This window comes from Anomaloglossus baeobatrachus, chromosome 10 (genome assembly GCF_048569485.1).
Source record: "Anomaloglossus baeobatrachus isolate aAnoBae1 chromosome 10, aAnoBae1.hap1, whole genome shotgun sequence".
Lineage (NCBI taxonomy): Eukaryota > Metazoa > Chordata > Amphibia > Anura > Aromobatidae > Anomaloglossus > Anomaloglossus baeobatrachus.
In genome coordinates this window covers 46,556,201-46,582,339 of record NC_134362.1, presented here as the reverse complement: position 1 = coordinate 46,582,339, position 26,139 = coordinate 46,556,201, and the positions used below count along the sequence as shown (strand labels likewise).

Genomic DNA, 26,139 nt, shown 5'->3' with positions numbered 1-26,139 from the left:
GGAGCAGAATAGGAGCTGTTCAGCAGTACCCGGAAGCGGCTGCTACACATTGTATGGCGCAGAATAGGAGCTGTTCAGCAGTACCCGGAAGCGGCTGCAACACATTGTATGGAGCAGAATAAGAGCTGTTCTGCAGGACTCGGAAGCAGCCGCTACACATTGGATGTGGCACAATAGGAGCTCTGCAGGACCCGGAAGCAGTCACTACACATTGTATGGAGCAGAATAGGAGCTGGATCACCTGTATTATATCGTCTGAGGAACCCCTTGAGATGTATAAAGTTGATGTATGGATTTTTCAAGTGTCATCTGCAGGGTGAAGAGCTGAGGAGTTTGGGCAGGAGGGTCCAGGGACTTGTGATCTACTGTATGTAAATGTACTGCAATCTGTTAGATGAGGTGCTGGAAGGTCGCGCTTTCCATTAGATGTATGGGGGCGGAGGAGATGACCGGCAGAGCTGCTTTGTACCAGTACATGGAGCTAAATGCTTTCTGCTCCATTGATTTTTACCGGCGTGCATGTGAGGGTTTCCAGGCGCACTTCAAAGGCCGGATTACACACAGTGACCATTATGTAGCAGCTTTATCTGTGGTGCCAGCCCCGAAATAAGTGCCACAGACTAAGTAACTTTCCTCAGAAATAGTCACAATATGTCCAGGACATACAGTGGAGCGTGCACAAGTCGTCCACACACAGACATGTAGCCAGACGCTCCGGGGCCTAATCCAAAACCTATAACAGTCTCCATATTGTCTGTGCCATTTATAATACCATTGTCTTCCAAAGTGGCAGGATCGTGGACAGTGTGCGACTGCACCCCCCTATCCTGCGCAGGATCGTGGCCAGTGTGCGACTGCGCCCCCTATCCTGCGCCGGATCGTGGACAGTGTGCGACTGCGCCCCCTATCCTGCGCCGGATCGTGGACAGTGTGCGACTGCGCCCCCTATCCTGCGCCGGATCGTGGACAGTGTGCGACTGCGCCCCCTATCCTGCGCCGGATCGTGGACAGTGTGCGACTGCGCTCCCTATCCTGCGCAGGATCGTGGGCAGTGTGCGACTGCGCCCCCTATCCTGCGCTGGATCGTGGACAGTGTGCGACTGCGCCCTCTATCCTGCGCAGGATTGCATTCTGATCTAGTACCTGAAACGTTGTCCACATTAATACCAAGCAAAGCAATAGGCCCGCGCTGCACCGGGTCTCAGCGGCCCGCGCTGCACCGGGTCTCAGCGGCCCGCGCTGCACCGGGTCTCAGCGGCCCGCGCTGCACCGGGTCTCAGCGGCCCGCGCTGCACCGGGTCTCAGCGGCCCGCGCTGCAGTCTTACAGCGCTGGGGTCCTGGGTTCGAATCCCACCAAAAACAGATTGATGGGTAGTCGTGCCGATATGGTCTTGTTTAGATGATATTGCTTTATTCAGACACTGATGCCAGCTATAACCCATCTCTTCAGTTCTGTATCGCCCTGGGTACACTATCAGCTGCTCTTTTATACATTATCCAACCTTGACAATGAAGTCGACTCCAGGTGCCCGGGTTCGGTTTTATACCGAGTCATTGTCTTCTTGTTTACCTTCCAAACAATGACGGAGCCCACGTCAGTAAAATCAGCAATTACTGAGCACCAGCTATTGTCCTACATCATATAAACCAGAGGGCGGAACACACACAAACGTGGGAGCATCAGGCAACATTAGATAATGAACAAACAAGAAAACTCATTATGTGGGTTCAGAGCGTTACACCCCTCTTCTACACTGCTGTAATCACGGATTATTAAAAGGGGGGTTCCTGACTACACAAAATACACTGAAATCATCAGTAAATGTTAAATAATATATTTATTCATTTATATAGCGCTATTAATTCCACAGCGCTTTACATACATTGGCAAGAGAACATAGGAATATAGGGTGGCACAATGGTTCAGTGGTTAACACTGCACGGTGGCTCAGTGGTTAGCACTGCAGTCTTGCAACGCTGGGGTCCTGGGTTCAAATCCCTCCAAGGACACCATCTGCAAGGAGTTTGTATGTTCTCCCCGTGTTTGCGTGGGTTTCCTCCCAAAGACAAACTGATAGGAAATTTAGATTCTGAGCCCCAATGGGGACAGTGTTACTGATGTATGTAAAGCGCTGTGGAATTAATAGCGCTATATAAAAATAATTAATAATTATTATTTATTATTCCCTCCAATACCTTGATCTGCAGAATATAACATTCATTCCCCATGATCAGTACAGTCCTGACACCTTGTGCCTTTTATTTCGCAGCCTTTGCATCTTGTCAGGTCACCGGACCATCCTCCTCCTCTGTAAAACCGCTGCCAGAGACAGGGGGAGCACTGTGGAAATTCTGAACCAGTCCATTGTCTTTTGACAGATCAGCGAGGATGAGGACGGTGCTGTATCTATCTTCTGCTGATGGAAAGGTAGAGGAAGCATGGACTTTACACAGCGCTCGCCATGACTCCGTTTTGGCCATTTTGGAATAGAAGAGGAAAACAGACCACCAAACTGACAGAGTGGCTGCAGAACCTACCACTTATCTGGATTATACATGGCTCAGTGGTTAGCACTGTACGGTGGCTCAATGGTTAGCACTGCAGTCTTGGGAGTCCAGGGCTCATATCCCATTAAGGACATGTGCAAGGAGTTTGTATGTTCTCCCCATGTTTGCCTGGGTTTCCTCCAACACTCCATAGACATAGTGATAGGGAATGAAAATTGTGAGCCCCAATGGGGACAGTGATCATCATGTCTGATGACGTTATATAAGTGAGTATAATAAACACACGTGAAGTGAACAGTCACATTTAAAGGGGTTGCCCACTACTTTTACATTGATATCCTATCCTAAGGATAGCCCATCAATGTCTGATCAGCCGGGATCTGGCACCCCGTACCCCGCTGATCAGCTGTTCCCGGTGCTGGCGGCTGCAGCTTGGGGCCAGAAATGCTCAGTTCCAAAGCTGCTTTGCCTTCTGATATTGGCCACAGCCGGGTACTGCACATCCGCCTCCTATTGATTAGAATGGGAGGCCGCAGCCGCTATCAGAAGACGGAGTACCTCCGGCACTGAGCATTTCCAACTGCATGCTGCCGGTACCAAGAACAGCTGATCGGCGGGGGTGCGGCATGTTGGATCCCGGCCGATCAGACATTGGTGACCTATCCTAAAGATAGGCCATCAATTTAACCTTTAACCTGCAGGGATGGTTGAAAGGGGTTATCTCAAGTAATGCAAAAAGACTGCATGGCTCCACTGCATTCTGGTAGGACATGCACACTTCCTTGATTGACAGTTGGGACCAGCGGCACAGGCCCAAACTGCGCGCTTTCCAAAGCTGCAAGTAGAGACCGCTTTGCCTCTGCAAAAATCAGGGGACTGAAGCAATCCAGCCAGCTACAGAGCAGCGCTTTCAAGCTTTATAACAATGAGCTTGCAAGCGCTGCATCCAGCCAGCCACAGAGCAGCGCTTTCAAGCTTTATAACAATGAGCTTGCAAGCGCTGCATCCAGCCAGCTACAGAGCAGCACTTACAAGCTCTTTAAAAAAGGGCTTGTAAGCGCTGCTGTGCTCCTTGCTAGGAGGCTGATGGATAGGTTACTGGCCATCTCTTAAGTCTACGCAGTGAGCGATGAACTATAGAATCCCTCCATTCTTGAGGACGAATAGGATTGTTAATATTTATTTTTACAAACTCTCCGGAATTTTAACAGATGATGATAATCCTTTCGGACTGGAGACGTAGGGTAATTTTTTTTTATTTTAACTAAAACCAGAATTGGATGTAAAAGAACTGAGAAATCTAAAGGAAGGACCGACACTTCAACTTCTCGTTGGATCCACTTCTAACTTTGACTCAAAAAGCTGCACGTTGTGTTTCTAGCTAAAATGGATCAATTGAGCAAACCGTGCGATGTCTCCATTGTTCCAGGAGCGGCAGGTATTCCTGTCACCGGTCCAGGTCTCTGCAGCAGGTACCTGTGCCCAGAGACTCCCAAGCCCCAGGCAACCTTAAGGGGATTCTGGCCATCGTCTAACGCAGCAGAACGTAGAACGCAGAGACCGGGGGGATCCTGACAATAAATAAGGCAGAACGCGGAGGGCCGGCGCAGTCATCAGTTTCCCACTGTTCTCTGAGATAAATGAGTGTAAAATCCCTATATCAAAAGGATAATTATATACTGCAGATGAATAGCGCTCGGGAACAAAGTAACAAAAAAGTCCAAACAGAAGTGACGTAATGTGATTGAAGGGCAAAAAAGTATCAAAGGGCTTGAAGAGGCAAAAAAGGGACCGCAGGAGCCTCCTACGAGAACCGGCCGCAACAAGGACAAATTAATACACCGCTGACCTGCACACAGGAGACCGGCCGACTACAGATGTGACAAAGGGATTGTGTGGCTGGATAGACTGACACCAGCAGACATGTAAAGTACATCCGTGTTCTCACTTGCCTCTATAAACATGCAAGCTGGGGCTGGATGAGCATTTATCAGTTGAGAAGCCCATCTCCCAACATACCCAATAATTCCTTCCCTTTCCAAAAAAACACTTTAGATTGGCAGCATTTCCAGAGATCCAGCTGCGGGCCAACCTAGTTTCTGGCTCCGGACAGAATCGCGGGGCCCCCGCGCAGCCCTCCGTACGGAACACCGGGGCCCCCGCGCAGCCCTCCGTACGGAATAATGGGCCCCCGCGCAGCCCTCCGTACGGAATAATGGGCCCCCGCGCAGCCCTCCGTACGGAATAATGGGCCCCCGCGCAGCCCTCCGTACGGAATAATGGGCCCCCGCGCAGCCCTCCGTACGGAATAATGGGCCCCCGCGCAGCCCTCCGTACGGAATAATGGGCCCCCGCGCAGCCCTCCGTACGGAATAATGGGCCCCCGCGCAGCCCTCCGTACGGAATAATGGGCCCCCGCGCAGCCCTCCGTACGGAATAATGGGCCCCGCGCAGCCCTCCGTACGGAATAATGGGCCCCGCGCAGCCCTCCATACAGAATAATGGGCCGCGCATAAGAGGAATTATAGAAAAACTTGTGTGAACCATAAAGCCCGCCATACACAAGATGTAAATGGTCAGATCTCGCTGGTTTTGGCGGGAGCAGAGACCCTAATTATGTGCATGGGGAGTCTCAACTTTCTGCAGATGACAGGTGAGATAAGGGTCGGCACCTGGATGTCAGGAGTTTGGCGGACAGCCATCGAATTTATGTGATCAGCTCTTATCTCCTGGAAGACGGAAAGATCATGATAGGGGCCTATGCTCGGAATGGAGAATGTGTGATTTCACATGAACACTCAGTGTTCAGCGGGATTTACCATGATACAGGAGAGGAAGAAGTGGAATCCTTATGGACTTACACATTCAGAGATATTTGGCCATGGATATTGGCAAAAATGGGCACTGATCTAATGCAAATAGGGTCAGCTAAACAAGGAGGGGGGGGGGGGGCAGCTAAACAAGGGGGAGGGCAGCTAAGCAAGGGGGGGGCAGCTAAACAGCTCTAAAATAGCAGACATTGATGGGAAGAAGGATCGAGCGTGTTGGATTTCTGATGGATCCGGCACACTGGACATTTTTACACATATGTATTAGTGACATTTTACTGTAAGCCCGTACATGGGGGTACACGGCCGACGTCCAGTAGACGTACGTCAGGATGTGAGCAGTCTTACATTCACACAATATGAATAAAGATCTGGGGTCATCAGGGATGGGTGGGTGTGAGAGGTCATAGGTCATACAAGGACACATCATTAAACAGCACCATTAGCGCCAAAGAGCCCATGGCAGAGCCCCCAGAACAGACCAGAAGGTGGTCACAGTATCCCAATATGTAGTAGGTGTAATACTATTATTATTAATAAATAATAATATTAGCATATACCTTCAATTAGAAATATAGTATAGTTCTCCTGATTAGCTACATCTCTTACCTCATGTGCAGGGCATTGCAGCTAAGGTGCCTATTGTTATGACCATTCAGTGAGTTAGTTTTTCGTGGTCATAACCATGGATACCTAAGCTGCAATGCCCTGCACATGAGGTAAGAGACATGACTGTATCAGGAGAACTGTACTACATTTCTAATTGAAGGTATTTGCTAATATTATCATTACACCTACTACATATTGGGATAGGGTCTTGGGGATGGGAATACCCCTTTACTAATAATTGTCACTACTGGTTATCAGGAGTGCACCGCTTCCCTGCTTGCCAGCTGGAGGGGGGGGAGAGGTGTGCTCCTGATTGACAGTTTGGACCAGCAGTATAGCTGCCCCCCCCTGGCCCAAACTTTGCCCCCTCCAAGGCTGCAAGCAGGGGCAGCATCAGAAAGGCTCAGGGCACCGATACTGGTTGGATTAGTCGGCTCGAAAGCAGTGTGTACAAGCGATATCGGAAAGAGCTTGTAAGCGCTGCGCTCTGTCTAGGAACCCTGCCCCCTAATGAACCAGCAATAAATGATAGACTCAAAATCCCTCCATCTTCCAAACAGAGAAGGTTTTTCATAAGACAATTGCAGAGTTGCTCATTTCTACAAGAGCTTTGAAATTTTACCCATTTGTCAGGATGAGAAAACCCCAAAAAACAGCAAGTAGGCGTCTATTAGAATCAGAACCCCATATATCTCTGCCCCGTCCGAGTCCCCCCGCGCATCGGAGACCCCCGTCCGAGTCCCCCCCGCGCATCGGAGACCCCCGTCCGAGTCCCCCCCGCGCATCGGAGACCCCCGTCCGAGTCCCCCCCGCGCATCGGAGACCCCCGTCCGAGTTCCCCCGCGCATCGGAGACCCCCGTCCGAGTCCCCCCCGCGCATCGGAGACCCCCGTCCGAGTCCCCCCCGCGCATCGGAGACCCCCGTCCGAGTCCCCCCCGCGCATCGGAGACCCCCGTCCGAGTCCCCCCGCGCATCGGAGACCCCCGTCCGAGTCCCCCCGCGCAGGGGCGGTCAAAGATCTCAATATGGGTCAAAACGTAGACTCGTGTTCCCACATAAAAGAAAAAAAAAATCCAACAATTTTTGGGATTCCCTGCAATGATACAGCGCTGGATGATGGAAAAGACTGGCCGGACTGTGGGAACCTCCTCCGATCTGCCCGGTGTGATGTCATCGTTTGGGCGTGATGTCACTATCGGAGCAGAGCCAGCAGGTAGGAGGTCCAATCCCTAGTTGGGGGGGGAGGAATCACCTCTACTCAGTATGTTGCAGTGTGTAGATACTGGGATCTTTGCCCCCATTAATTCTGACAGATGCAGAATACTGGGCAGCTGGAGAGCAGTGCTGCAGTGTGCAGCAGCGGGGCAGTCCCGGAAGTGGCCGCACACGTCACGGCTGGAGCATTATCTCCTATATCAGCCTCTCACCTTGCAGCTGCTTGAACCTTCCCTCCAGCACGTTGGCGTATTGCACCGAGTTGACGAAGGCGGCGGGGGAGAGGAGCGGGGACGAGGGCCGCGGCACCTCCACGTATCCGGGGTCAAGCTGGAACATGGTCTGTCAGCGACACAAACCTTCCGACAAGTCACAGGAGCGCAGCCCCCATGGGGAGAGCGGAAACGCGGGAGCTCCGGCGTCAGTCCGCGCGCATCGCCCGCGCGCTCAGTGTCGCGATATAATCCAGGTATCGCCGCTATGCACCGCACAAGTCCCGGGACCGCGGCTCCTGACTGCACCTTTCTCAGGGCAGAAGCCTAAAGAAATGAGGAGAAGAAAAAGGCTCAAATTTCCCAAATTCCTGAGATTCCTGCCCCCGGACCCCGCTTCCGCCGCTGCCTCTACCTTTGCTCTGGTTCCACGTCCCGGGCAGGTTGTAGTGAATCTGTGCCGGGGAGGAGACTGCAGCCGAGGGGCAGGTTGGGCGCAACCACTCAGAAAGGTGTGACGGGGGGAAGCAGGGAGGTGGTACACTCCTCCAGGAAACTTAGTGCTGCCATATGGTGCGCAAGGTGTGTCACCACATGTGGACTTCACAGCCCTCCACCAACAAGGCGGGTCAGGAACAGAGGAATGTCCAGATGTGGCTGAAATCACAAGCTTACACACAGAGGGATCTATTCCTATATATTATATAGAGCCATTACACACAGAGGGATCTATTCCTATATATTATAGTCATTACACACAGAGGAATCTATTCCTATATATTATATAGAGTCATTACACACAGAGGGATCTATTCCTATATATTAGAGTCGTTACACACAGAGGAATCTATTCCTATATATTATATAGAGCCATTACACACAGAGGGATCTAATTCTATTTATTATATAGAGTCATTACACACAGAGGGATCTAATCCTATTTATTATATAGAGTCATTACACACAGATGAATTTATTCCTATATATTATATAGAGTCATTACACACAGAGGGATCTATTCCTATATATTATATAGAGTCATTACACACAGAGGGATCTATTCCTATATATTATATTGAGTCATTACACACAGAGGGATCTATTCATATATAATATATTGAGTCATTACACACAGAGGGATCTATTCCTATATATTATATAGAGTCATTACACACAGAGGGATCTATTCCTCTATATAATATAGTCATTACACACAGATGGATCTATTCCTATATATTATATAGTCATTACACACAGATGGATCTATTCCTATATATTATATAGAGTCATTACACACAGAGGTATCTATTCCTATATATTATATAGAGTCATTACATACACAGGGATCTATTCCTATATATTATATAGAGTCATTACACACAGAGAAATGCATTCCTATATATTATATAGAGTCATTACACACAGAGGTGTCTATTCCTATATATTATATAGGGTCATTACACACAGAGGGATCTATTTCTATATATTATATAGAGTCATTACACACAGACTGATCTATTCCTATATATTATATAGAGTCATTACACACAGAGGAATCCATTCCTATATATTATATAGTCATTACACACAGATGGATCTATTCCTATATATTATATAGTTATTACACACAGATAAATCCATTCCTATATATTATATAGAGTCATTACACAAAGAGGGATCTATTTGTATATATTATAGAGCCATTACACACAGAGTGATCTATCCCAAGTGTTTATTCCTGTTAATGTTGATGATAATGGCTTACAGCCAATGAAAACCCAAAAGTCATTATCTCAGAAAATTAAAATAATTACCACAAAACACCTGCAAAGACTTTAAAATGGTCCCTTAGTCTGGTTCAGTAGGTTACACAATCATGGGGAAGACTGCTGACTTGACAGATGTCCAGAATGTAGTCATTGACACACTCCACAAGGAGGGAAAGCCACAAAAGGTCATTGCTAAAGAAGCTGCTGTTCACAGAGTGCTGTATCCAAGCATATTAATGGAAAGTTGAATGGAAGGAAAAAGTGTTGTAGAAAAAGGTGCACAAGAACTGGACTGTTCTCAGTGTCCAATGTGTTGTTTTCAGATGAAAGTAAATTTTGCATTTCATTTGGAAATCGCGGTCCCAGAGTCTGGAGGAAGAGTGGAGAGGCCACAATCCAAGCTGCTGAGGTCTAGTGTGAGGTTACCACAATCAGTGATGGTTTGGGGAGCCATGTCACCTGCTGGTGTAACTCCACTGTGTTTTATCAAGACCAAAGTCAGCGCAGCCGCCTACCAGGAAATTTTAGAGCACTTCATGCTTCCCTCTGCCGACAAGATTTTCGGGAGATGGAAATTTCATTTTCCAGTAGGACTTGGCCCCTGTCCACACTGCAAAAGTACCAATACCTGGTTTATAGCACAGTATCACTATATGTAAAGCGCTGTGGAATTAACAGCGCTATATAAATGAATTGCTATTATTATATCATATGTTATTATTATCACTGTGCTTGATTGGCAGCAAACTCGCCTGACCTAAACCCCATAGAGAATCTATGAGAGACACCAGAGCCAACAATGCAGACAAGCTGAAGGAGGCTATCAAAGCAACCTGGGCTTCCATAACACCTCAGCAGTGCCACAGGCTGATCCCCTCCATGCCACATTGCCACATTGATGCAGTAATTCATGCAAAAGGAGCCCGACCAAGTATTCAGGCATTTACTGTACAGACTTTTCAGTAGGCGCCAACATTTAATGACTTTTGGGTTTTCATTGGCTGTAAGCCATAATCATCGACATTAACAGAAATAAACACTTGAAATAGATCCCTCTGTGTGTAATGACTCTATGTAATATATAGGAATAGATCCCTCTGTGTGTAATATATAGGAATAGATCCCTCTGTGTGTAATGACTCTATATAATATATAGGAATAGATCCCTCTGTGTGTAATGACTCTATATAATATATAGGAATAGATCCCTCTGTGTGTAATATATAGGAATAGATCCCTCTGTGTTTAATGACTCTATATAATATATAGGAATAGATCCCTCTGTGTGTAATAACTATATATAATATATAGGAATAGATCCCTCTGTGTGTAATAACTCTATATAATATATAGGAATAGATCCCTCTGTGTGTAATGACTCTTTATAATATATAGGAATAGATCCCTCTGTGTGTAATAACTCTATATAATATATAGGAATAGATCCCTCTGTGTGTAATGACTCTATATAATATATAGAAATAGATCCCTCTGTGTGTAATAACTCTATATAATATATAGGAATAGATCCCTCTGTGTGTAATGACTCTTTATAATATATAGGAATAGATCCCTCTGTGTGTAATAACTCTATATAATATATAGGAATAGATCCCTCTGTGTGTAATAACTCTATATAATATATAGGAATAGATCCCTCTGTGTGTAATAACTCTATATAATATATAGGAATAGATCCCTCTGTGTGTAATAACTCTATATAATATATAGGAATAGATCCCTCTGTGTGTAATGACTCTTTATATGTGTTTCCCTTTTTGTATTGAATTACTGAAATAAATTAACTTTTTGATGATATTCTAATTTTTTGAGATGCCCTTATACATGAGCTAAAGAGACATTCTTGAAACGTTTGTGTGAACCATAAAGCCTGCCATACAGAGAATGTAAACGGTCAGGACTCGCTGGTTTTGGCGGGAGTAGACTTCACTGGGGATTAAAAACAAAGTCCCAGAACATGGCAAATTCCACAGCTACAAAGCCTGCAGAGTGTGAGATGTCTGAAATCTCATGAATTTAGCTGGAATTCTCATACACTGCGGATTCTCCGGGATAAAATCCAGAAAGAATATACACAGATAACGGAACAGATTCATAGATATATCTAAAAAAAATTGTTTAAAAGAACAGAGTTCTGTTCTTTTAAACAATTTTTTTTTATCTCTACTGGCTAACACGGTACAAAGATATATTTTACTTGTAGATATATCTAGAAATAAACATACACTGCCGGAATGATCTCTGTTCTCTTCTGTCTCATTCTCTCTTCATCTGTCTTCTCTCCTCTCCCCCCTTCATCACTTCTTCTATTTCCTCTCTTCATCTCTCTTCTTATCTTTTCATCTCTCTGGTCCTATCCTCCTCCGCCTCTTCTCTCACTTATTTTTTCCTCTCTTCTATATTCATTTCTCTTCTCCTCTGTTCATCTCTTCATCTCTCGCTTCCCTTATTCTTTTTTGTCCCTTCTCCTCGCCTCTCCCTCTTCTCTCACTTATTTTATTTCCTCTGTTCAGTTCTTTTCTCCTTTCATCTCTCGCCTCTTATTCTTTTTTCTCTATTCTCTCTTCTCTCTTCATCTCTTGCCTCTCTTATTCTTTTGTACTCTTCTCTCACTTCTATTTCCTGTCTTCATCTCTTCTTATCTCCCCCCTTTTCTCTCACTTCTTTTATTTCCACTCTTCATTTCACTTCTCCTTTCTTCATCTCTCACCTCTTTTTTTTTTCCCCCTCTTTCTCTCTTCCCCCTCTTTCCCTCTTTCCCCTTTTCTTTCCTTTCTTCATTTCTCTTTTCCTTTCATCTTTCACCTCATTCTTTTGTCTGTTTACCTCTCTTCTTACTTCATATCTTGTCTCTCTTATTCTTTCTTCATCTTTTTTCATCTGTCGCCTTTTATTCTTTTTTGTCTCTTCTGTCTTTATTTCTCTTCTTTCTTCATCTTTCACCTTTTTTATTCTTTTGTTCTCTCCATATTTCTTCATCTTTCACCTCTTATTCTTTTGTTCTTTCTTCATCCCTCACCTCTCTTATTCTTTTGTTTTCTCTTCATCACTCTTCTTTCTTCATCTCTCGCCTCTCTTATTCTTTTTTTTTTTTTTTCTCTTCATCTCTTCTTTCTTCATCTCTTGCCTCTCTTATTCTTTCATTCTCTCTCCATCTCTCTTCTTTCTTTATCTCTCACCTCTTATTCTTTCGTTCTCTCTCCATCTCTCTTCTTTCTTCATCTCCCATCTCTCTTATTCTTTTGTTCTCTCTTCATCGCTCATCTTTCTTCATCCCTTGCCTCTTATTCTTTTGTTCTCTCTTCATCGCTCTTCTTCCTTCATCTCTCGCCTCTTATTCTTTTGTTCTCTCTTCATCTCTCTTTTTTTCTTCATCTCCCACCTCTCTTTTTCTTTCGCTTTCTCTCCAACTCTCTTCTTTCTTCATCTCCCATCTCTCTTATTCTTTCATTCTCTCTTCATCTCTCTTCTTTCTTCACCTCTTTCCCCTCTTATTATTTCCCCCCCCTTCTCTCTTAATCTCTGTTCTCTCCATCTCTTTTCTGTCTTCATTAGTAATACATGGTAGTATAAAAGTATTTCAGTTTCTTATAAAGGCCATTACTTGATCTAGTCAGATTAAAAAATACTTTGCGTAAAAAATATCCAAAATTGGTAGGGCTGTGTCCAAATGTGGAAAAACAGTGGGAAAAAAATCCAATATAAATTTGCTATCTCCATGATGGATGAAGTTAGTGTGTAAATTATACTGAATAGTGTACACTGAAAAAATAAACCTCAAAAGTAACAATACAACACCTCACTATTGGCCCCATGTAAGGGCAGAGATTATTACTTATATATGTATAATATATATCAAATTATAATATAATAATTATAATATATATAATAAATAATATATATATATATAATATATATAATAATATATATAATATATATTATATATAATAATATATATATATATAATATAATATAATATATATATCAAATTATATATATTTATATATATATATATATATTTATATATATATATTTATAATATGTATGATTTTGTTACGTCCCTATTGTAAAGTATTTATTATTATTATTATTTATAAATATTTTTGCAGTAAATGTAAACAAAGCCATACAAATGGGGAATTTAGATTGTGAGCCCCAATGGGGACAGTGTTCCTGATGTATGTAAAGCGCTGTGGAATATGTTATCGCTATATAAAAATAAAGATTTTTTTTATTTATTTAAACAAAACAAACAACCTGCATGCCCCGGCTGTATGGCTCCCACATGGTGTGAACAGATTTCTCCCATCCCCCCTTACAGTCAGACCCCCAAATCAGGGACTCCAGCTCACACCTCATCCCACATCCAAAAACAAATAGACCTTTCCTCCTGCAATTGTTGAGCAATTTACCATGTCTGGAACAATCCTGCACAAACAGGGGTGAGGGGCAGCGCTGTCCTTGGCTATTCCCTGCTCCCCTGCCAAACAGCGTAGACTTTGCAATTGCCAAAACTGTGCGGAGTTTTGCAATGGTTGGAATGGGAGTAAGGGCCATTTACGACCCCGGATAGTCATTACTGTTATTTATTATCATGTCTTAAATAGCTGAGTGTTGAGGTTCCTCACTTAGGTTGCGCTCACATTTGACTTTTTGCGGTATTATACGACCGCAGTTTGGTACATATTTACTATATATTGCCTTGTTAATACAGACAGATGCTTCAGATGGGAATAGAATGGTCAGTCATAGATCGCATAGTCTCACATAGGCTGCCATGGTTCTCGCCAGCACATGTGCTGCCGAGAACAATGGTTTTTGGACTAACCAAATAACCGTTTCACCATTATGCTCCTTCATTGGATGATTGACAGCTTGTTTAGGCTACATGAGCATCAGGAACTGAGGGTTCCTAGAAACAAGCACTATAAATGGACCTATACATACTACAATGCAATTCTGACAAAGTATGTGCCCAGAAAACCTTTACGTCTTAAAGGGAACCTATCACCAGATTTGGCTATTATAAGCTGCGGCCATCACCAGTGGGCTCTTATATACAACATTCTAGAATACTGTACATAAGAGCCCAGAACGTAAAAAAAACGCTTTTATAATACTCACCTAGGGGGCGGTCCGGTCCAATGGGTATCGCTGCTCTCCAGTCCGGTCCGATGGGTGTCGCTGCTCTCCAGTCCGGTCCGATGGGTGTCGCTGCTCTCCAGTCCGGTCCGATGGGTGTCGCTGCTCTCCAGTCCGGTCCGATGGGTGTCGCTGCTCTCCAGTCCGGTCCGATGGGTGTCGCTGCTCTCCAGTCCGGTCCGATGGGTGTCGCTGCTCTCCAGTCCGGTCCGATGGGTGTCGCAGCTCTCCAGTCCGGTCCGATGGGTGTCGCTGCTCTCCAGTCCGGTCCGATAGGTGTCGCTGCTCTCCAGTCCGGTCCGATAGGTGTCGCTGCTCTCCAGTCCGGTCCGATGGGTGTCGCTGCTCTCCAGTCCGGTCCGATGGGTGTCGCTGCTCTCCAGTCCGGTCCGATGGGTATCACTGCTCTCCAGTCCGGTCCGATGGGTGTTGCTGCTCTCCAGTCCGGTCCGATGGGTGTCGCTGCTCTCAGTCCGGCGCCACCTCTCTGCGGCAAACACCAACCTCCTTCTTCTGAGGCCTGTGTACATGACGCATCCCACGTCATCCACATTCGCCGGCATTGCGGTCTTGCGCAGGCGCATTTTGTTCTGCTCTGCTGAGGGCAGTATTGTAGTGTGCATGCGCAGGCGGTCTTTAACCTTTCCTCACGCCTGCACATTACAGTACTTTGATCTGCTCTCAGCAGGGCAGAGAGAAGCGCGCCTGCGCAGGAACCGCAATGTTGGCCTGTGTGGATGACGTAGGACACATCATCCACACTGGGCTGGGTAGAAGGAAGATGGCGATTGCAGCAGAGAGGAGGTACTGGACCGCAAAGCAGCGACACCTATCAGACCGGACCACCCTTAGGTGAATATTATAAAAGTGTTTTTTACATTATACAGTACAGCCTAGGCTTTTATATACAGCATGTTAGAATGCTGCATATAAGAGCTCAGTGGTGGTAGCCGCAGCTTATAGTCATTAAATCTGGTGACAGGTTCCCTTTGATGCTGGGGTACCTGTTTGTAAAGAGGACTCAAGAGTGGAACTCGATCTACAGTTGGTAGATTCCAGATATGTTCCACAATCTGCATTTTTGTCTAACAGCAGCAACCGGAGCTGAGCTCCTATTGCTGCTGTTAACCATTTATATGCTGCTGGTAATCACTGACAGCAGCTCTTAAATGGACCAGCACCAGCTGCTATCAACCCTCTGACCCTGGAGACTGTGATTTTCACTATATACTGTTTACACCTAATTGTGATATTTTGGATATCAGACAACATTATTTATAAATAAAGTGATCGGTGATTTGCATATCAAATGAGATCCAGTTGTCTAAAGGCTCAAGGACCATGTCTGTATTTCTTATCCACGTCCTCATTATACACCCATATATGACAAACGTCCTAGGCCTGATATCGCTGACTTGACCTTACTCCAGCTTCTCTGAGCGCGTCCTTGGGTTCCTTTCGGCTTTTTTTTTTTTAACAAGTATGAAAATAGCAATAACCTGACACATCCGGCTTTGCCTTGAATATTTCTGGAAATGTGGAGTACGGGTCAGGGTAATATTTTACATACCAGTCATAGTTTCAGCAGGATTTTCAGGCTTTACGTTACATTTTGTATGTTTTAGGAGACAATGGTGTCTGAAGGTGAAGGCTGTAACTCAATAACCCATTATAGAATATGTAAACATGGATTGTATTAACTAATTATCACTGCAAACAGAAGAGTACATGGTTCTCACCACTGCTGCAAAGAAAGCAGAATTTATGTATTATATCTGCTATGTCCATCTCTCTAGTAAATGCTTCTAGGTGAATACGCTGCATTTTTTAACATGTACCAAGAATTCCTTGATAAGGATCCTTGAGCTCGTTCGTTCTGCCTGCATTGATTGAAAGATTAAGGAGCCGATGGCCCAGGAGACAAATATCCCCCCAAATGCCGAATGCAAGGTCAACTCACCTACAGTATTAATATGCACCTATATATACACATGCATATATTGGCTATGGTGCATTATGTATTGAGGGATATGGCCCTCCCCTGACTCGTGCACCCTTATTCACCCATTTTTGCAGGACTGGTTTCAATTAGACCTTTCCGGGAATCCATCACTTCCCCAGTTCAATTGAGGATGGGTAGAAACCTAGAGAGGTTAGTCCATAGGGTTAGGGTCCATCCAGCAAGGTCACCTTGTTATGAATGGCTTCATGCCCCTTGTGGCAATAGTGTAATTTGTGTGTGTATGTATATATATATATATATATATATATATATATATATATATATATATATACACATACATACACAGTGTTCAGCATAAATGAGTATATGCCCCTTTGAAACCTAAGATTTTAATCAATACCTGTCACGTGTGACAGACGGTCATGTGGTTTCTGGCAATAGAAGGTCACAGCGTTTGGCTGCGCAGAATGCTCCCTGACTTTCTATTGTTCCTGCTGTCAGTATTCATTAGTATAGGTAGCTTTCCTGCTGGATTCATCTCTTCCCCTTTAGGACCTAGCGGAGCTCACATTCCATCAGCTGCTGATTATCAGTTTTCCCCTTGTGCTTAAATACTCCCATCTTCCCTGGACTGGTGCTGGTGATATTATTCAGTTTATTCAAGGTCTGGTTGCAAGCAGGTGGCTTGTATTCCTCTGTAGTATTGTTGCTGAACTCCTGCCTGTGTCATCTCTAGATAAGTAGTTCATGCACTTTCCCCTGTGTATCCTCCTTGTTTCTTCCTTTAGTGTTTAGTGGGGTTGATGAAGCGCTCATCCCATTCATTCCCTAGTTAGGGATACCTAGGGTCAGGTAGGTCAGCAGTTCCTCTCCCTCAGTCATCTGGAGATAACTTATTTTTTTATTTTCACCCGCTGTTTGTTATCCCTTTGCCTTCTTTAGAGCTTAGTGGGGTTGACTCAGCGCTCATCCCATCCACTCCCTACCTAGGACCTATTTCAGGGTCAGGTATCTGGCTTGGTGCATCGGTGCGGAACCTACCTAGGGTGGTGAAGAACCCCATGGACCAGCAGTAAATTTTGTCAGGGGTCACCATCTCCCCCTTCCCATTCGCCGCTCGCTTGGTACTTCCCTGTACCTAGCGTGATAATACCTCACTGAATACAAGACCCGTTTCCAAAATTTTGACAAGACCGAGTTTCATCAAATATTTATTAACTCACAACATGAAAGTAAGGTTAATAATATAACTTTCATTACAAAATCTTCAGTTTTACTCAAATCAGTTAATGCAAAAATGAGTACACCCCACATCAAAAACTATTACTAACTAGTATTTCGTATGATGTCCACGATGAGTGTTTTTTTGTTTTCAGCGCTGGAGTGGTGCTTTAAGTCAAAGTACTCAGCCCCCATTCTTATACTCACCCTCTGGCATCTTCAACTTTCACCAATGCCACCCACGGAGCCATCTTGTTACTGTAGGCTTTGACTGGCCGGAAGTCAGGAGTTATTTCACAAGCGCTCAATACAAATCTATGAGAGCAAGAACGAGGCTCTCATAGACTTGTATTGAGTTGTGACCTCCAGCGAGGTCCATGAAACACTGGAGCTCTGGCAGGTCATAAATCGCAGGAGATTGACCTGAGCAGGCTTAGAGGGGAGTTCCATTCTTGATGAACGAGCTCTTTTAGAGCTTGGATCCTGAATGGAGAGGGATACTCGGCTTGTCTCTTCAGAACTCCTGATAGGAGTTTCAGTTGGGTTCAGATCAGGAGACATTATTTTTTCCCAGAAAATTTGATTTGTCGCAAATGCAAAGCATCCAATTGCCATGAAAAACTTGAATAATTCAATTCTCTTCCTCACACACTAATCTTCCTCACTCCTGTGCTGTCACACAAACAATCTTTAGGTTGCATTTATACATTGTGTTTTTTTGCCATGACTGCAAAAGAAATTGAGCGTTTTGAGAAAAAAAATTGAACATTGCGGCAAAATAAGTAGCGTGAACGCAATATTACAATTTCTCCAGTGTTTTATGGCTTTCTCTAACTACAGTATGTCCATGGTTCAGCTATTAGCTTTGATCCCCTCTATGTAGATTCATTAAAAAGCGGCTGCTGCATTCCCTTCCTCTGCTTTTATACAGGCTACTATAGTCCTGCCTGATAGCCTTTGCTGCACGATGTGATGTGATAGGTGGAAAGTTCCCCAGGTCATGAAAGCCTTCTGTGGTTGATGAAATCTTCTGCATTGTGTAAAATAGTGGTATGTTTAACAAAATGTTTGAAAATTGCAGCAAAAAAACGCATTGTCGACTGAATATCACAATTTCTCCAGTGTTTTATTGCTTTCTCTCACGATGTCCATGGCTATGCTATTAGCTTTCACCCCCTTCTATGCATATTCATTAAAAAGTGGCTGCTGCATTCCCTCCCTCTGCTTTTATACAGGCTACTATAGTCCTGCCTGATTTCCTTTGCTACACCATGTGATGTGATAGGTGGAAAGTAAAATGGAAGAACCTGGCCTGCTGCGCCTGAGGCCATGAAAGCCTTCTCTGGCTGATGAAATCTTCTGCACTGTGTAAAATAGTGGCGTTTTTAGCAAAATTTGTGAAAATTGCAAAAAAAAAAACCGCAGTGTGGACTGAATATTACAACTTCTCTAGTGTTTGTCCATGGCTATGCTATTAGCTTTGACCTTCTCTATGCATATTCATTAAAAAGTGGCTGCTGCATTCCCATCCTCTGCTTTTATACAGGCTACAGTAGTCTCGCCTGATTGCCTTTGCTACACCATGTGATATGATAACGTGATGTGATAGGTGGAAAGCATTATGGGAGAACCTGGTCATGAAACCCTTCTCTGACCGGTGCAATCTTCTGCATTGTGTTAAGTAGCGGCGACCCTTTTGATGATTCGCGCAAAGCAAAAAATGCAATTGTTAGAATTTGCTGCTAATTCCCAAATTATGTAAATTTGCATCAAATTGATTAGTTCCTCTCTAATATATGCAGCACTTTAGGTTGATCTTCAAGGAGCAGCTTATTATGCGATACCCTATATTATTTCTTCAAGTGGCTTCGCAGCATAGCTTTGCTTTGCGACTGATGTGACGACCTAAAACCTACACAAGTCGAGAAATGGAAAGATGTTTAATGAGGATTATATTCTTATGATTAGGAGGTTTTAATGTCCTAAGCTGCCCCAGGAAATATTTCAGTTATTTCGGGTATTAATTAGCTTTATAAGAAGATTTCGGCAGAACGCGCTGTGTCAGATTACGGAATCCAGAGCCAACCTCTTTCTGCTCCATTGTGAAATACTTCTTACGGTTATCAAATTAGTACAATATGCGGCGTGCTGTCACGGTATAAGATACCTGCTCCTTACATTGTTCGGAGATTTTCTAGTGAAGAGAACGAATTAGCAAAGCTAAGAATATCATGCAATGCTACATAATCCAAGAGGATCGTCACTTTTAGCCATTACCGGTCTTCGGAAAGTATAAAGCGGGCTTTACACACTGCGATATCGGTCCCGATATCGCTAGCGTGGGTACCCTCCCCGATCTGTTGCGCGACACGGGCAAATCGCTGCCCGTGCCGCACAACATCGCCCAGACCCGTCACACTACTTACCTGCCCGGCGACGTCACTGTGACCGGCGAACCGCCTCCTTTCTAAGGGGGCGGTCCGTGCGGCGTCACAGTGACGTCACTGAGCGGCCGCCCAATAGCAGCGGAGGGGCGGAGCTAAGTGGGACGTAACATCCCGTCCACCTCCTTCTTTCTGCATAGCGGCCGGGAGGCAGGTAAGGTGAGGTTCCTCGTTCCTGCGGTGTCACACATAGCGATGTGTGCTGCCGCAGGAACGAGGAACAACCTTGTTACTGCTGCAGTAACGATTTTTGAGAATGGACCCCCATGTCACCGATGAGCGATTTTGCACGTTTTTTCAACGATGCAAAATCGCTCATCGGTGTCACACGCAACGGCATCGCTAATGCGGCCGGATGTGCGTCACCAATTCCTTGACCCCAACGAGTTCGCATTAGCGATGTCGCAGCGTGTAAAGCCCCCTTTAGTCAATAGCTGCTCTTGTATTAGGGTTTGTTCACACCAGCAGAAACACTCCAAATCCTCCTTAAAAAACGCAACACTTCAAAAACTTGAAGTTTCTGCTCCGAAAACTCAGCAAAAAGACTTAAATCTTTTTTTTTTTGCTTTATTATACAGTTTGTTTCCCAATTCTTCTCCCAGTGAGAGAAACGAAATTATAATTTTGTAGTTGTGATACATTTTAATGGCTAACTAAAATAAAATAAAGGATGTTAAAGAGCAAGCTTTCCAGACTTCTCAGGGTGCCTGATGAAGAGACCTGACAAGTCTGGAAAGCTTGCTCTTTAACATCATTTATTTTATTTTCGCCATTAAAAGCTATGACAACTACAAGATTATAATTTTGTTTAGGCCGCTTCACACGCAACGACATCGCTAACGAGATATCGTTGGGGTCACGGAATTCGTGACGCACATCCGGCCTCGTTAGCGACGTCGTTGTGTGTGACACAGACGAGCGACCGCTAGCGATCAAAAATACTCACCACATCGTTGATCATTGACACGTCGTTCATTTTCAAAATGTTGTTGCTGGTGCAGGACGCAGGTTGTTGGTCGTTCCTGAGGCAGCACACATCGCTACGTGTGACAACACCCCAGGAACGACGAACAACAACGTACCTGCATCCTCCGGCAACGAGGTGGGAGTGACGATCTTGTGGTTCCTCTCCGCCCCTCTGCTTCAATTGGTGACCCGCTGTGTGACGTCGCTGTGACGCCGAACGAACTGCCCCCTTAAGGAAGAGGTTGTTCGCCGCCCACAACGATGTCGCTTGGAGGGTAAGTATGTGTGACACGTCCTAACGATATTGTGCGCCATGGGCAGTGATTTGCCCGTGATGCACAAACGACGGGGGCGGGTGCTTTCACTAGCGACATCGCTAGCGATGTCACTACGTGTAAAGCGGCCTTTTCTCTCACTTGGAGCAATCAATCATGTTTCAACTGGCTAACACGGTACCAAAACTCTTTTTTCTTTTAACTATCCTTCTCCCAGCACAGTCAACGAAAATCCTAAAGTGCTGTGCGCACGTTGCTTCTTAATTCCTTGCAGTTTTGGGTCCAGTAAGAAACAAAAACCACGTGTGAATTGTTAGTGCATTTTTTCCTGCGTTTTTAGGGTATGTGTGTAGCACCCCACCGGGCTTGGGGAATGCTCGTCACCGAGCCAGTGAGGGTCAGGGTATGTCACAAGTGGCCCTGTCCGGTTTCGTGACCCCGAGGTGTCCACAAAGGGATGGTTGATGGGATGAAGGGATTGAGGATGTTGGGAGTAGTAGCTGACTCGTGACGCCACCTGCGGTATGCAGCCCTGGATTAGCTGCCGCTGCGGGTGCTGTCCTCTGGGGCAGATGGTGTCGCAGTTCGGATGGTTCGCCTCCCCACAGGTAGAGCGGGCCCCAGGGATGATGGCGGGGGTGGTAGTGGCTGGTAGTGCCGGAGCGCAGGACGACAATGACTGGCTGACACAGAGGATGCGGTTTAAGGTCTTTACTCGCTGTTAGGTCGTCACCCTCAGAGTGCCGGTTTCCACCGTGATGGGCCCCAGCCGATCCCGGACAGGTCAGAGGCCACCACCGGTGTTATGAAGTGTGAGACCTTCCTTCCTTGCGCTTTGTAGTGTGGATCCCCGTGGCGTGAAGCTACTTGGGGACCAGTGGTTAATCTCTTCCTTACCCGGGATGAGTACTGCACCTTGAGTGAGATGCAATACCCTGTCGCGACTGAAGTCTCAGGGGCGCTACATGTGCAAATGTAACAGATTTGTGTGCAGATTTTCTGAACACAAAACTTCATGTTTTGGCTGGAAAACCGCAGCAGAAAAAAACACACTTTTTATTGTGTTTGCGCGGGTTTTAACATGCGTTTTTTCATGCTTTTTCTTTTTTTTTTTTTAGTCATAGCGATCGTGGGGGTTCATGCGCTGTACTCCTACGATCGTTTCCAGGTTTACGCTGTCACTGGGATCACTTACCTCTCCCTGGTGATCGGGTCCCTGTAATGCAATCAAGGGGACCCAATCGCTGCCATGGCAACCCTGGATCGTCACTAGGTTACTGAGCTACGAATCTCCTCACAGACCATACTGAATGCATGGAGTGTGAGGCGAAGTGTCAGAGCTGGTGCTGCAGCTCTGACAGATATAATCCATTGTAGTGATCAAGCAGGAAAAAAAAGCAGAATGAATTGACACGCTGCTTCTTTTTTCTGCACCAAAATCTGCACGGAAAAAATCTGCAACGTGCACAGCAAGTCACGATTCTTGTAGACCTTTCTCTGCTAGAAAAACATATAAAAAAGCAGTAAAAAATCTCTTGTGGTTGTGCTGCCATGCTAAGAGGTCGGAATGAGCACAGGAACTAACGCCCTTGGGACTAGTCCCTGCGCTCATTAGCATATCATAAAGGATCTTTAGAAATACTTTTTCTATAGATCTCTTTATCTATGCTACTAGATCCAGATACACTTAGGGATTAGTAATATGCACCCAGAACTGCTCGTGGTCCTGGGTGCATATTGCATCTGACAGGTTCCCTTTAAGGCTATGACCGCACTTTGCGTTGTGCTACTTGCAGTTCTAAATGCACGTTTTGGGCTTAATTGAGTTAGCCAAAGTTGCCTTTTCCAGAAATTTAGCGCTAAAAACGCATGTGTATTTACCGCGTTTTAGATGCGTTTTCAGCGCTTTTTACATGCTTTTTCACCTGCGTTTTGACAGATGCGTTTTGAACATCAAGACACTGCTAAATAAAGTTTACACAGTCAAACAGAATGAAAAAAGAGAAAAAAAACCCAATACATTTATATTTTGTGAATTAATAAAGAAAAAAGTTATATTTCATGAAATTATAGCGGTTTTATAATATTTAATGCTAAAATAGCAATAAAATATAATTTTCTTTAATTTAATTGTCAGATTATGTGTGTGTTTAAAGGGACATATTAATTATTCTATTAATTTAATGTTAGGAAAGCATGCGTTTTGTTTGTTCAAAATGCATGTTTTCTGCACCTAAAAAGCAGGTAAAACACAGGAAATGTGAAGTTTCTTGGTTTTTGCCATTTCTCATTGACTTCAATGTTAGCAAAACGCTGCAGAAATGGCAAAAACAATTGACATGCTGCTTCTTTGAACGCATGGTTTTTGCCACAATTTATGCAAATTAAACGCAGCGTTTTAAAACGCAAAGTGTGGACTAAAAATTTACATTTTCCATAGACTATTATGGAAAAGAAAAACGCATGCCTTTTGGCATGAAAACGCTGCAGTTCAAAACGGACCTAAAAAGCAGCTGAAACGCAAAGTGTGGTCTTAGCCTTAAACCCTTTGAAAGACTCCATTGAATTCTATAGGAAATCCACTTTGCTGTTCATATGTTCACTCGTTTGAGCATTTTTTCCACTTCAGGTTTTTGAATAACGTGTGCTGGCAAAAAAGTCTATGCACGTCAAGCGATTACAAACTTTGCACTGTCCAATCAATCAAAAAGTTGCAAAAATGCTTTAGGAAAAAAATCCTCTTCCAAGGTTATGTGCACACAATGTCTTTTAGGCTAGTTTCACACTTGCGTTCAGCGGAGTCCGTCACTATGGAGAATAGCGCAGTCCGTTAACGCACTGCGCTATTCTCCATAGACTTGTATGGATGACGCACTGTAACGCAAGTGTCTTTGTTGCATCCGCCAGACGACGCAGCATGTAACGTTTTTTTGAGCAGCGGAATCCTTTGGATTTCACTGCACATGCTCTCTCTGGCTCCCTGCACCCGTAACCAGGGTACACATCGGGTAACCAAGGAACCCTGGTTACGTGTGTCGGGAGCCCCCGCTCGGCTCCGCTCCCTCCCTCCCTCACACACACACACACACACACACACACTCACATGTCCCCAGCCATGCAGTCCCCGCGGCACTGACGTCCTCAGCCATGGCCCCGCTCGGCTCCACCCACTTCGCACTCCGCCCCCGCCCCCGCACACATTGTCGGCGACCGAACGATCAGCTGATCACCCGGCGGCCGGCTACTGTGAGCGATCAGCTGATCACCCGGCGGCCAGCTACTGTGAGTGATCGGCTGATCACCCGGCGGCCGACTACTGTTAGCGATCAGCTGATCACCCGGCGGCCGGCTACTGTTAGCGATCAGCTGATCACCCGGCGGCCGGCTACTGTTAGCGATCAGCTGATCGTTCACAGTAGTCTGCCGACGGTAAAACTGTAAAAAAACAAAACGAATTGCATTGTTTTGCAGCATCCGTTGCATCCGTCACACAACGCAATGCAACGGATACCGTTCAACGCAAGTGTGAATCTAGCCTTACACTCTTGTGAACCCGCCGGGTTTTCCAAGAGGAAGACACATCATTTTTTTTTGTCCTGAAGCATCTCTTGTATTTGGCATCTTTTTAATCATTTTTATGAGTGCTTGCTGACACTGTTTATTCTGAGTATTTTTCTTCCATTTTGGGGTCTTTTTTTTTCTTCCCATTTCCAGTCTTTTTTTTCTCTCCATTCAATAATGAAGAAACTGTTAGCAGATTCTGGAGGGGAAACGCTCAAAAAGCCTCCTGAGCGTCTCCCAGGCGTCTTTTGAGACTCATCATGAACTTGTATTGTAAAATATGGAGCGTCTTCCAAGTGGAAAATGTCAGAAGAACGGACAGGTCATTTCTTTACCCGCCTGAATATATGAGCAGAAAGGATAGACATTCCAGTGGTCCTTAATTTGAGTGTTTTCTTGGCGCCTTTTCAGGTGGGTGTTGCAGTGATTTCCGTGCACCGCGGCTCCATTCATTCCTATGGCTGAAGCACAACACCGGCGGTCTTGTTAGAAATGAGTGCAGTGTCAGTGCGCAGGATCAACCGCAGCTCCATTCACATGGGCCCTGGTTCTTGGGATCAGTAGTGGTCCCATGGAGAGGGGCTAATTTTCAAACTTGAGAATACCCCTTTAAGTAGAAGTTATCATTACAGCAGGAGTATTATAAATACACCATTAACCACACTTAATATGTAGGGGCTAAATACATTAATGATACATCTGAAAGAAGTATAAGAAGCCCAAATAGTAAAAATATTAATTTTTATTAAAATTCATTAAAATTGTATAAACAATAGGGAAGAGACCCCAAAAAATAGTACAAGACGAAGCATTTTGGTGCGAAACATGCGTCGGGTTAGGCAGAACCCAGCATCTTCAATTACTCACTTTAGGTGAATGGGGTTTAAATATATGGTGTGGCCTTTGTTGAATTTTGCACGTTTTTGAATATACATTGTATTTAAGGGATATGCCTCTTGTATGATATCCTCCATCCATTATTAGGTGTTCTATGTAGACACTGAATCTTTTACACACAAATATATATTAGCTTTTCTACATATTTACATTAGCACTTAGCATATATTTATTAACCCTTATTAATTCATATGCTATATGATATATATATATATATATATATATATATATATATATATTCACCTATGTATTACATGTCAGGTGTCCGCCTGCTTTTCTTTTGTGTTTTATGTACTATTTGTTGGGGTTTCCTCCCTATTGTTTGTACAATTTTAATGAATTTGAAAAAAAATTAATATTTTTACTATTTTTGTTTGTTATACTTCTTTTGGGTTATTCAGCAGGAGTATTATAGGCTATCACCAGCCGCAGAGGTGACATGATGGTAAATGATCGCACTGCTTCAGTATGGTGCCTTTTTCTAGGGCTTGCAAACGGCCATATCT

General features: G+C 44.7%; 2 protein-coding genes across 4 annotated transcripts in view; one reads left to right on the top strand and one right to left on the bottom strand.

Moving 5' to 3' along the window:
* Nucleotides 1-26,139, top strand: part of RCE1 (Ras converting CAAX endopeptidase 1) — a 433,314-nt gene that overhangs the window by 190,148 nt on the left and 217,027 nt on the right. The gene's annotated exons all lie outside the window — the stretch shown is intronic.
* Nucleotides 1-26,139, bottom strand: part of SPTBN2 (spectrin beta, non-erythrocytic 2) — a 279,074-nt gene that overhangs the window by 149,021 nt on the left and 103,914 nt on the right. The window contains exons 1-2 of one of the 2 annotated variants that reach the window (XM_075326531.1): nt 7,790-7,822; nt 7,375-7,701 (exon numbers count right to left, since the gene is read on the bottom strand). The exons of the other annotated variant lie outside the window; for it this stretch is intronic. Coding sequence (XP_075182646.1) covers nt 7,375-7,501 — 127 coding nt within the window. The 5' untranslated portion in view covers nt 7,502-7,701; nt 7,790-7,822. Of the gene's footprint in view, nt 1-7,374; nt 7,702-7,789; nt 7,823-26,139 lie in introns of those variants that run through there. 2 annotated transcript variants of the gene reach the window in all.